General features: G+C 44.7%; 1 protein-coding gene across 1 annotated transcript; it reads right to left on the bottom strand.

Annotated features, from left to right (window-relative positions):
* Nucleotides 1-289: 289 nt before the first annotated feature.
* On the bottom strand, nt 290-9,550 carry VIM (vimentin). Its single transcript, XM_017869192.1, has 9 exons — nt 7,811-9,550; nt 7,087-7,147; nt 4,095-4,190; nt 3,846-4,007; nt 2,964-3,089; nt 2,393-2,613; nt 1,888-1,931; nt 1,401-1,486; nt 290-650 (listed from the first exon to the last, which is right to left on the bottom strand). Exons 1-9 carry the CDS (start codon nt 8,371-8,373, stop codon nt 609-611), a joined length of 1,401 nt encoding a protein of 466 aa, XP_017724681.1. The 5' UTR covers nt 8,374-9,550; the 3' UTR covers nt 290-608.
* Between the last annotated feature and the right edge of the window lie 3,459 nt (nt 9,551-13,009).

Raw genomic sequence — 13,009 nt, 5'->3', positions numbered from 1 at the left:
TTTTTTAATTTTAGGAAGTCTGTTATTATTAAAATCACAGGGCTGAGCTCATTGTATAGAGACCTATCTTCATTTTGGTACAAGTTATTTTATTCGACAGCACCTATTTGTAAATGTTTTTAAGTAATAATAAAAAGAAGTGGGGTCTATCAAAAATGACAAAATTAGGAACTACATCTCAAGCATAAATAACCTGAATTTATCAAGTTACATGATTGTAATGACTAATTAACTAATAGGACCAAATAGAGAATTATTTAGCTACTATCCAATAAATAACACAACGAAAGAGTTTTTCCAAAGATTTATTGAAGCAGAAAAAGTTGGTCAGATACTTGCTGGAAAAAAAAGCAGTTTTAATGATATTCAAAATACCTTTTAAAAAGTATTCTAGCACAAGATTTTTCTGTAAACTAGATTATGTTGTAAACTTTTTTCTAAATCTTTTAGGAGTGTCGGTTGTTAAGAACTAGAGCTTATTCCTATTCCAAATCTATCTTGCGCTCCTGAAAAACTGCAGAAAGGCACTTGAAAGCTGTTTCTTTAAGATATGGATTTCTTTTTTATTCTTGCTGGTAATATATTGCTGCACTGAGTATGTGCAATTTTTATTCAAGGTCATCATGATGCTGAGAAGTTTCGTTGATAACCTGTTTAAAAAAAAAACCCCAAATAAATGTAATGCCACATGCCAAAGATTAAATTATCCTATATACCATGGCAAATAAAAATCCTGCTAAATATATACAATTTATTGTGCAAATCAGAAGGTTATGTTGCTTCTGCATGAATGAAAGCTAGAAGCAGCAGACACACAGGACTCTCTTCCACTACAGGCAATATAAGGATCCAATGAAACGTTGTAACTTACAAAAAGAATTTTTTTTTTAAAGAAGTGTGTTTATAAAGGATGGTATAATAGTTGTACACAACACAGCCAAGTTTAAAAGCAATTAAGACATATTAAAACTAAATGATCGTATGGCACATGCTTGTATTATATAGATGGGTTTAGGAATCTATAAAGTATGGAGGTGGGAAGACGCCATATGTCCAGGATCAAAGCATTCCCCATATTGAGGTAGTCTAGTGAAGCTGTTTCTTGTAGTTGCTTTAGGAAGTGGTTTAAGGAAGCTTACTCCCACTTCAAATTAAGCACCAAAGCAAATCACTAATTTTGGAGTGTAGGAAGATTGCTATCTCAGCTTCACATCCAGGAGCCAAATAATTACTTGGCTGTGTGTACTGCTGGAAGAAGGAGCCTATTCTTTTTTTAGTAGGCATGAATGAAACCTGAACCTCTCAAATTAGCCTGCTGTATCTGAGATGCAGATTCACTGATTTAAAACATACCAACTCCTGTCTGAGATTACTCTATATTTTACTTAAAAGATACCAACCTGTCCATCTCTAGTTTCAACCGTCTTAATCAGAAGTGTCCTTTTTGAGTGGGTGTCCACCAGAGGGAGTGAATCCAGATTAGTTTCTAAATAAATAAAAGAGGCCAAAATGAGTACAAACGAGTTTTTTCTTAGAAAAACCAAGTAACCATTTTAGTGAAACAATTATGATTTGTGGGGGAGAGGCAATTATGTAAAGTGCTACTCCCCAAATAATTTTAGAGTGGTCTCTGTTTGCAAACCCAGGCCTTGACACACTTGAGAATCAGGATGAGATAGCACTTGTGGCAGGAAGAAGGAAAAAGGAGTTTGCATTTAACTTAGAGCATAGAATGCAAGAGTGTACTTGGGTTCGAAAATTAGATGTTTTACAGAGTTTTCTCTTATATGACATTTTCTCAGATATCCTAAAAAAAAAAATGCTTTGACATAAACACAATGGTTACAAGCTGCTGATGTTTTACTTAAAGGGAAATAAAATGCTTACCCCTCAGGTTCAGGGAGGAAAAGTTTGGAAGAGGCAGAGAAATCCTATAAACAGATGAAGAGAAACAGTAAAATTGTTGGCACATAACTTCAACCACTAGGAACAAATTAATACACTTCTCGTGTTCGTCATGTAAGAAAACGTACTGTTTTAAGTCATAAACTAGGGATTTGTCTCAGAAACATTTTCCTATGACTGGTCTTGTTAGTACATTTAAAATATGTTACTACAAGCACTTTCTCCACAGAGGCATGAACAGGAGTTAGAAGAGTGGAGGCTTTGACAGATTTGTGGGTTCAAATCCCAGCTCTGCTGTTGGTTAACCCTTACTTTAGCAAGTCATTTACTCTCTCTCAATTCAAATTCCTCCTCTACAAAAAGTGGAAACTAGTTACCTCAAAGAAACTTTCTAAAGATTAAATGTGACACCGTGCTTAGAGGCCAGTGGCACAGGGCCTAACAAATGGTCACCATTAGTTCACACATCCAAGTCTGAGTTCCCTACCTGCTCTCCTCGCCTTCCAGCAGCTTCCTGTAGGTGGCAATCTCAATGTCAAGGGCCATCTTAACATTGAGCAGGTCTTGATATTCACGAAGGTGACGAGCCATTTCCTCCTTCATATTCTGAATCTCATCTTGCAGACGGCCAATAGTGTCTTGGTAGTTAGCAGCTTCAACGGCAAAGTTCTCTTCCATTTCACGCATCTGGCGTTCCAGGGACTCATTCTGCAGGAGGTGAGAAAGATTTCTGGTGTTATTTCTCAGAAAACCCCAGCTGTTCCCAGAACAATTTACAGACCTTCTGCAATAATTTCCATTAATGGCAAATGGCGACCACTATAGTTTTTGGTGGAGAATACAAGTACCAAGTCCTTCATATTAGAAGCAATGATATATGCAAGCTAAAACCTTCAAGAGCTCCATCAAGTCCTTTTTGAGTCTGTCTTGATAATTCATTTTCTTTGCATTATGGTATAAATTTTTACAGACTCAGCATCTTGTTCAGGTATCACCATGAGCTTAGTCAACAGAATGAGCCATCATTTTCCCTCTTTTACTGCAGGGTTGGTACTCACGGTTCCTTTAAGGGCATCCACTTCACAGGTGAGGGACTGCACCTGTCTCCGGTATTCATTGGACTCCTGCTTGGCCTGGCGTAGGGCGTCATTGTTCCGGTTGGCAGCCTCGGAGAGGTCAGCAAACTGTTAGGAAGAAAACAGAAATGTAGATTGCTCACATTCAAGTCTTTTGATTCTCTTAGAAAAGAAATCGTATTTCTCACTGAATGTCTTCCAGTATAGGTTTAAATTTCTGTTTTGAAAGTCAGGGAAAGAGCAGTGGAGTACTGACATTAATATTTTCAGGGTTCAGTCTACTATGCTCATTTCAACACAGTGGACGTCAAAGGTATGGCATTGGGGTTTACTTGGAGGCAAGGTTAGGGGGAAGGGAGTCTGCTATGACGAGGTGATGTGGCCAGGTGTGGTGGCTCACACCTGTAATCCCAACATTTTGGGAGGCTAAGGCAGGTGGATCACCTGAGGTCAGGAGTTTGAGAGCAGCCTGGTCAACATGGTGAAACCCCATCTCTACTAAAAAGACAAAAATTAGCCGGACATGGTGGTGCTTGCCTGTGGTCCCAGCTACTTAGGAGGCTGAGACAGGAGAATCACTTGAACTTGGGAGGCGGAGGCTGCAGTGTGCCAAGATGATGCCACTGCGCTCCAGCCTGGGCAGTAGAGCAAGACTCTGTCTCATAAATAAATAAATATACATATAAATAAATAAAGGAGGTGATGTGAGTGGTAGGAAGGCCGTGGTGACAAACACAATGTGAGCAAGAAGTCAAAGCCAGCTTTGCACTGGAGCTAGAGGATATTTAGGAATCACACACAAGTATTGGGTTTTGAGAACACAATGCTTTTCTTTTGTTCAAGCTGCACTGATTTGTTTCCTACCTTGGACTTGTACCATTCTTCTGCCTCCTGCAGGTTCTTGGCAGCCACACTTTCATATTGCTGACGTACATCACGCAGGGCAGCCGTGAGGTCAGGCTTGGAAACATCCACATCGATTTGGACATGCTGTTCCTGAATCTGAGCCTGCAGCTCCTGGATTTCCTGCAAAAAGAACAGACAGACGGTCAGCTGTGCCAACCGTGGGGGCTGCCTTACCCTCATTCATTCCCTGAAAGTCACTCCACTAACCTCTTCATGGAGTTTCTTCAAAAAGGCAATCTCTTCTTGCAAAGATTCCACTTTGCGTTCAAGGTCAAGACGTGCCAGAGACGCGTTGTCAACATCCTATTTTGAACAGAGAAAAGACAGGACATGGAGGATGTAAAAGTCTATGGCTTATCTCATTTATTTGTCTTAGATTAACCATCTGAACCTAGTCTCCTTACTATAGAAAAGGTGCTGACACATTTTATGACCCTTGTATAGGTTTATAAATCATTCAGTGCTATAATATGCTGTGCTTTCTCCTGCTCACTAATATATTTTAATTGTGACCCCTTGTGTTTTACTCAACGTGGTGATCAGACAATTTTAAAATAAATAAATGTCCACACACATGGTAAACTGCACTCAGTCATGACTGAATCCACATTTTACCAGTGACATTTTAAAATTACTTTTTAAGGCTGGTCATGGTGGCTCTTGCTTGTAATCCCAGCACTTTGGGAGGCCGAGGTGGGTGGATCACTTGAGGTCAGGAGTTTGAGACCAGCCTAGCCAACACGGCAAAACCCCGTCTCTACTGAAAATACAAAAATTAGCTGGGTGTGTGGCACACACCTGTAGTCCCAGCTACTTGAGAGGTTGAGGCAGGATAATTTCTTCAACCCTAGGAGGCAGAGGTTGCAGTGAGCCGACATAGCACCACTGCACTCCAGCCTGGGCAACAGAGTAACACTCTGTTTCAAAAAATAAAGTAATTCCTTTAATTTAATTACTTTTTAAATCTAGAAAATCTATGCCACAACATTTTTAAGATTTGTTTTGTAATTTTGTGGAATAACATGATGATAGAGGTGGACAAATTTTCACAACTTCATGTACACTTGAGTACATGGAGAACAGAAACTTGTGCTTCAAGAGTTTTAGCTTTTTTTCCCCCACTCAAATCTTTTGAAACTTATCCTTAGGCTCCAAAGCGAATATGTAGTCATCTGGCATCCATTGTACAAGGCTAGATTTACATTCAATAATAACCCAATTCAGGATATGCATGCCAAAGATTCAGTTCAGGAAAAACTGGAAAAGAAATGTAACTCTGAACTGTATTTTCTTCGCTTTCTCTGATGGATTTTCTTCTAAAACTCCTTTGACTCACCCTACAAAGGCGTGTCTTTTTCACTCGCCACTGTATCCGTTCAGTTGGCCTGTTTCAGAATGACTGGTTAAACTTGCAGAGAATGAAACTACATGAAGGATTTTTGCTGATTCAGCTGTCCTTCTATGTTTCCATTTGTAAAGCTCAACATTCCAATTCAGAACATGTAATCTTGCAACTAAGATTTTATTTCCTCTAAAAGGATGCGTGAGGATTGTTTACCTTGTCAGCAATTATATTTGGAGTTCAGTTTATAGCCTTATGGTCTTAAACTGTTGAGACTTTTCTATCACCTTAGTGGAAAAATGAAGAGTGGGTGATAAAAGATCAGACTTGATGAAAACATTCATTTTTACTTGCTAAGCCCTAAGAAATACATAAAAGATAGTTTACTAATCTCCAAAGAAAAATCAATGTGGTATTACTATTACATTGAAGAGAATGAGGAATTTTGCTTACATGGAAGAGAACGAGGAGTTTTGCTTAATCTCTAAACAGAGGATCTTTTGTATTGATGTTGTTTCATGTTAACTCACTACTCTGTAGAACATTACAGGTATGATAATCAAAAATGCTCAAGGACTAAAATGAACCACACATTGCTGTGGTTAAATTAATTTGGTAAATGTTTTTCAGTTTCAAAATGTTGTACTACACTATTCATCTGAGAGTGCTTTGCAGTTAATCCCAGTAAATATTCCAGAGAATAAACTATAGACTATAATGGGGATCTTCTGGCTTCTGGATTCCAATTTTAAGTCAAAAATTCAGTAAGTCCATCCAATTTTGGTGAAAAAAAAAAAAACGCACAAAACCCTTTAGTTAAAATTGAATTTTCAGCCTTGGGTTTATTACTATTATTATTATTTTTTATGGCAAGAGTGCTAAAGAATACAAGAATCCAATCAAGAAAGGACTTTCAAAATGTGAGGTATATTTGTAGCTTTAAAAACTTTTTACATTACATACTTCTCAAGTCTGGGCCAGATTAGATAACGGATGTTAGCAAATACTTGTGTCCAATTAGAACCGTGCTTACATCACTACATATTCAATAAGAATGTAGCCTGCTGCAAAGCTTCCCCGGGAACACAAAGACTCCTATTATTTCTGTCCACAGCCACCACATTTGCCAGAATGTCTGTATCTACATTCCATAGTGAAGCCCATAGAAACCATTAATACCCCTCAGCCGAGGGGACAGATGGCTCCTTTTCACCCTTATTAGATCACAAAATAGTTGTGCATAGTGATACTTCCATCGAACTTTAATGCCACAATAGAAATTGCAAAGAAGAAAAGAAACTTGCTGGCTCCATTCCAGTTGGAAACTAAGTTTTCTTTTCTTCCAACACGTTTTCCATTTTAAACTGTAGGGCATAACTGCGCTTTTGTGACCTTGTAAAATTAAGCAACTTGACTTTGGCAAACCACAATCTAAAATTGTGACCGTTCGAAACCAGAAGGTCAATGTGTTGCAAAACTGTGCAACATTTTGGAAACAAAGTAAAATGTTAAAGGATTTTTCTTTATGTCCCAAGGAACGGCTTAGAAATCGTTCAAGGATCGCTTGAACCCGGGAGGCGGAGGTTGCTGCGAGCCAAGATCTCGCCACTTCACTCCAGCCTAGGCGACAGAGTGAGACTCCGTCTCAAAAAAATAAAAAAATCGTCCAAGCGGTTTTATTAATATTTTTTCTAATAAGAAGAAGCTCCAATCTGTGGTCTTCCCGCCACTAGAGGGCTTTACGCGCAGCCCTGAAGTTTTGCACTTTTTAGACGTGGGTTAAGCAACTTTTAGAATTGCTCGTGGGTTGTGTTGGGTGGGGTCAGGTGGCTGCGAGTGGGAAGAAAGCCTACAAACCTGTCTGAAAGATTGCAGGGTGTTCTCGGCTTCCTCTCTCTGAAGCATCTCCTCCTGCAATCTGAAACAGTTGCGCATTAACCAAAGGGGAACTGGGAAACCGCCAGGGGCGGGGCGGCCACACCCAACCACCACATAGCCGCGCTGCGCCTCCAGAGCCGCTGCGCCACCTCCGCGCAACTAGCGCTTGCAGCTTTCAGGCCTGCGGTCCTCGGCAGGTTTCAGTGGGACCTTGGGCACCGCGCAGAGGGGCAATCGCGGTCGCCGCATAGACCTGCAGGGCAGCCCCGCCAGCCCCACCCCCGAGAGACCATCCCTTTGTCTCGCTCCCTCCACCGCCTTCCCCTCCTTCCTTCTCCCGCCCGGCGATTGGCAGCCCGCCAGAAGGGGCAGGAAACATTATAAAAGTTTGGAGGACTCGCTCTCATTGTGCCCAAGGGCCTTCAACTGCACACAAAGTGGTAGTTTTAAGAAATCTGTAACTTGAAACGGAGCGTCCTTGGGCAATGTGTGGGGACAGAGGGGGAAATGCGAACTGCAAGGTCTGGGTTCCGGGCGGGGCTGCGCCGCCACAGCCACAGCCGGGGCTCTTCGTAGTCCCCCCGGCAGGCCTCCCCCAGGCCTCATCCCCAAGGGCGTGGCAGCCCTGGCGGGGGCGGGGGGCGTTCCCCTCTCCCTCCAGCCCCCTCCCGAGGCCCAGCGACTTGCATGGGCGCAGCCTTACTTCTCCCGGAGGCGCATGATATCCTCGGTCAGGTTGTCGCGCTCCACCTCGACGCGGGCTTTGTCGTTGGTTAGCTGGTCCACCTGCCGGCGCAGCTCCCGCATCTCCTCCTCGTAGAGGTCCCCCAGGCGCGACTTGCCCTGGCCCTTGAGCTGCTCGAGCTCGGCCAGCAGGATCTTATTCTGCTGCTCCAGGAAGCGCACCTTGTCGATGTAGTTGGCGAAGCGGTCATTCAGCTCCTGCAGCTCCACCTTCTCGTTGGTGCGGGTGTTCTTGAACTCGGTGTTGATGGCGTCGGCCAGCGAGAAGTCCACCGAGTCCTGCAGGAGCCGCACCCCGGGCACGCTGCTCCGCAGGCGCACGGCAGAGGAACGCGTGGCATACACGCCGCCCGGGGACGAGGCGTAGAGGCTGCGGCTGGTGCTTGGGCGCAGCGCGCTGCCCAGGCTGTAGGTGCGGGTGGACGTAGTCACGTAGCTCCGGCTGGAGCTCGGCCGGCTCGCGGTGCCCGGGCCGCCGAATATTCTGCGGTAGGAGGACGAGGACACAGACCTGGTGGTCATGGCTGAGGAGGGTGGCGATGGGCTGGGCTGCGGCGGTGGCGCGGACTGGCTCCCAGAGAAGAGGCGAACGAGGGCGCGGTGGGTGTGGGTGGTGGGAGCGCGGCTGAGTCTCTGGCGCGGGGACCTCGGAGCGACAGTGGCAGAGGACTGGACCCCGCCGAGGGCGCTGTTTTTATAACCCCGTTAGGAAAGAGGGTCCCCTCCCACTGCCATCCCAGCCGCGGAGCGCGCCAGCCAATAGGGACCTGGCGAGAAGCGGAGAGGGTGGGCGGGTGGGGTGGGGGCACACTCGAGCCTTTCTTCTCCAGGGCCCGGGACTGGGCTTGGTCCCGTTACTTCAGCGCTGGGTTGGGACTTTTGGGGGCTTTCCGGATGATAGTCTGAGCTGGGCTCACCCTGGGGTGCTGAGAAAGGCGGGGTCGCGCGGTGAGGGGGAATCCGCCCGGGACTGAACCAGAGGGGTCCGGTGGCACCGCGCCAAAGGGGCGTGGGAGGAAGCGCGCGGCTGCCTCGGGGCTGCGGTCAGGTGGGGAGACCCGCGAGCAAAGGAGCGGGAAGAGGGAAGAGTAAGGGATCCGGCAGATCTGAAGTCGCTGAGAAAGAAACAAAAGAGCGCCTGAGATTGGAACGCGGGGTGGGGGCGCGCAGAGCTCAGCGTGAACGCAGGGCTCAAGGCCCCGCGCAGCCTCGCTCACCGCCCGCTTGGAAAGGGGGGCTGCTCCGGCCCACGCCTCTGTCAGTGGACTTGCCTTGGCTGGGAGATGTTGGGGGGAGGGGAGGTTCTATCGAGGGACCTAACGGACTCAGTCCAGCTTCGGACGGCGGGAGTTGCCAGGCGGCGGTGGCAGAGGAAAGCCCGAGGGAGAGGGGTGGGGTCGCTGAGTCACCGGCGGTGACTCACCGCGCCCTGCTGTCCCGCCGATTGAGGGCTCCTAAGCGGTTTAGGGGAAACCGTTAGACAGATTGACTCGAGTCTCCGCGGCTCCGCGCGTGCTGCTGGTTCCCAGTCCTACCAACTTAGAGCTGGGCCGTCGCTTTGATGTGTGCAGTAGGGCCCTGTGGGGGACAAGAGCGCCTCTAAGTTCTTATAACTCGCTAAAGCCTGACTTTGCTCGATGTGCGGACTTTTTGTTAGTAAGAAACTTATGCAGCCTTTGAAGAGGCGCCATACGTGGGCCTCCCGGATCACGATTACACCAGGAAGGTTTTTCTTGCAGAGTCCCCGCCCCGTCCCTTCGGTCTCCTCTCGCTCTTCCCCTCCCCCCCATGAAACCACACCCAACTTTTTAAACAAGATCTGAAAATTCTGGGTGAAAGAGGAAACTCAACGTCCGTAGTTTCAAAATCGAACTCAGTGATCAGTGGTTTTCACTCTGGTGGAAGTTATTAAAGGTATAATTTGAGCCAATGAAATAATTAATTAGGTGTTGCTTAAAAACCCCAATTTGATTAATGAGTTCAAATGAAAGGCAATTATATAACACAAATGACAGAATGTTTGGCGGCAATAGATTTGTGTGTTAATTTTAGGACAGCAATGCACAGTGCAGGGTTTACGGTGATTTGTCTGGGAAATGTCACAGGTCCTGTTTTCCGGAAGAATTCGTGCAATTGACCTTGGGGTGAGGGGGATAAAACTGTCTACGGAGCAAAAAACTTCGTGTCCCAGGCACGGAGAGAGTGTTCAGATTCGGTCATCTTAACCTTTCTAGGGAAATCACTCAATTCAAGGGCTGTTGTTTCAACATTAGTAACGAGCAGAGCTGAGTACTCACCAGCCAAGGGAGATAAAAAGAGGCTATGTAAATCAGTCTTCTTGTGATTTAGTAGCAATTGAAAAAGCACAGGTTTTTTGAGTATTTAGATTTATGGTGTACTGAAAGGATTAACTACAGAACCACTGTAAAATCGATTCTGCAGTGGGTAGGAGGAAAAAAAAATTCTTTCTTTCTTTCTTTTTTTTTGGTGGGGGCAAGGGGTACTGCAGGTTACCTGGTATTTAAGAAAAATAATTTAGAGGCAAATGAAGAGCTGCTTCTGACTTCTTCGGACAAGCCTCTTTTAGGCAATATTTTGTTTACCTTATCCCAGTTCGTTCTTGCAAATGGTGCTGCCAAGGTGGAATTACAGGACTCTCTACTGTCCAGCTCGCCTGCTGGGGCTTTCTTTTATTCTGTCTTTCACTGGGAGGCTGCAGGTCATTCCCCAGGAGCATTCCTGGGGCCTGGTGCCATGGAGGACAAGCCTATGCTCTGAGTTACATCTTGCTTTCTGAGAGCCCTTTATTCAAGCCACTGCTCAGCAAATGTCACCATTGTGAGTTTGCCTGGAACCCTTAGAATGAGAAAGGCGATCTCCGTACGGGAGAAGAGAGTGTGGCACTCACTTCTACATGCAATGCCGATCCCAGGGCAATGCGGTGGCACTGTCAGGGGACGCTTGCTGACTGACTCACTATGGAAAAGGAGGATAAGGTATTGGCGCGGTGTGGCATTGTGCCCTGCTGGTGCTCATAGCTGACTCCTCTGGGCTGTGGTGATGTCTCCTGGAATGGGCACTGGTTCTCTTCATCATCTCAGGGATAGGTAGCTCTTCCTTCCAACCTGTCCCCATTCTGAAGTCTCAGGGCTGTGATAGGTTGCTCTCTTGCCACAGACATGTTTGCTTGATGCATATAGAATGTATAAAAGTGTAAGTGTTCTGTAATCCCAGCACTTTGGGAGGCCAAAGCAGGAGGATTGCTTGAGATCGGGAGTTTGAGAACAGCTTAGGCAACATAGTGAGACCCCATCTCTAATATATATATATATGAAACAAAAAAAATTAGCCAGGCATGGTGGTGCACACCTGTGGTCCCACCTACTTGGGAGACTGAGGTAGGAGGATTGCTTGAGACTGGGAAATTGCGGCTGCAGTGGGCTGTGCACACCACTGCACTCCACCATGGGCAACAGAGTGAGAACCTGTCTCAAAATAAAGTATATGTATGTACTACATACACATATACATACACACATATACAGTGTTCAATGTGTGCTTCCTATTAGAAAATACCATTGTTTTTGGTGGACTGTAAGAGAAGTGAAAGCTACAAAAACACTTTCACTCATTCATGTAGAATTCATGAGACTTAAGAATTCATTTCATTCTGAGATAAGATACACAGTGCCTCAATCAATGGGTGATAGTCATCAGTCAGGGATATCAATGAATCTGAACTCACATCCTTGAGACAACTCAGCCTGCTCTCTATGCTACTATGTTCTTAGGTATCTTTTGGGTACACAGACACAGCTTTCATGGGTTTTGTGTTTATTTTTTGATTGCTATGAAAACCTATCTCAGAAGTATTTTTAAGTGCTGGACTAGCAAGCTGCTTTCAACACAGCATGATGTGAGTTGCATATAAATAAAGACATGGTGGTGTAATTCATAGGCCAGGCATAAACACTACCACATCTAAATTACCAACAGTGATTTTGGAATTTGCAAGCTGTCATGATGTCAGTTGAATTGGGTGACTTAAACTGACAGACCAGCCAGCCGTGTGGACAGAAGCTTAGTGGCCTATGGAGGCTTTGGGAAAGCTGGCTAGCTGTGCCAAGAGAACAGCATCTAGCAGGACTGTTTGGATGGAATGTTAGAAAGAAGGAGGAGGGTAGAGTGAGAGGGTGAAAACCATATCAAAACCTAAAATCCATGGAAATACAGGTAATAATAATAGTATAACTACTTTAATGTTGATACCAACTAGATGACAGGCACTGTGTATACATTTAATTTAACTTAATGCACTCACACCCTCCTGCAAGATAGACTTGATCATCCACTTCATTAATGAGGAGTCTAAGATGAAGGCTAACAAATTTCTTGTGGTCATATGACTAGCAGGGGAGGGAAGAAGGGGACAAGAATTTGAATCGAGGCTTTTCTGACTCTAAATGCACTTCTGTTTTCTGTTTGCCTCGATAACAAAATTTTGCTTACTATCAACCAGTTCAATTCACAAATATTAAGTGCTGGACTTATTATTTAGGGACCTACTATGTTCCAGGAACTGAAGAGATGGGATGATTAACACAGATCTTGCTGCTAAGGGGCAGATTTTTAGAGGAATTTGGTAGACAGCTACACCACCATGTTTATGATGTAAAATGATGTAAAAAACAAAATCAAATGATGTAACAGTGATCATAATATATAAGAAGGGAGTTTGTTTTCACCTGCATTCTAAAGCTTTACTTTCATTTGTGAGTTGAAATTTTTCACGTTGATTCCATTTTGCCTCTTAGGAGGAATCACATGTGAGATTGGGTTTAGCTTGCTTCACGCCCTAAAACACATGAACCAGCGTCGCTTCCCTTGCCAGCTTCCCTGTCTGTTCAGGGCAACACAACAAAACAACAAGATTGGAAACTTTCATCGTTGCCACTTTCTAACTCTTCCATCTCAGATCCAATGGGTATCATGCCCCGTTCTTTCTGGATCCACTCCTGTGTTACGTTGCTGTCACTCAGATCCAAGCCATTTCGTACCTCCTTCCTGCAATACTGCAATTGGCTTCCATTCCTCCATCCTTTTTTTCTCCCACCAATACATCTATCTTCAAGCCATCACCCCTTTTTCTTTAAAAAAT

The sequence above is a fragment of the Rhinopithecus bieti genome, unplaced genomic scaffold (assembly GCF_001698545.2).
Source record: "Rhinopithecus bieti isolate Rb0 unplaced genomic scaffold, ASM169854v2 scaffold_3043, whole genome shotgun sequence".
NCBI lineage: Eukaryota > Metazoa > Chordata > Mammalia > Primates > Cercopithecidae > Rhinopithecus > Rhinopithecus bieti.
This window is presented reverse-complemented; position numbering and strand designations above follow the sequence as displayed.

Excerpts from the sequence above, each read along its gene's own strand:
- VIM (XM_017869192.1), bottom strand. The coding sequence starts at position 8,373 with ATGACCACCAGGTCTGTGTCCTCGTCCTCCTACCGCAGAATATTCGGC. Across the intron at positions 4,191-7,086 it reads CCCTGCAATCTTTCAGACAG|GATGTTGACAACGCGTCTCT; the intron begins GTTTGTAGGCTT and ends TGTTCAAAATAG. Across the intron at positions 4,008-4,094 it reads TGAAGAAACTCCATGAAGAG|GAAATCCAGGAGCTGCAGGC; the intron begins GTTAGTGGAGTG and ends TTCTTTTTGCAG.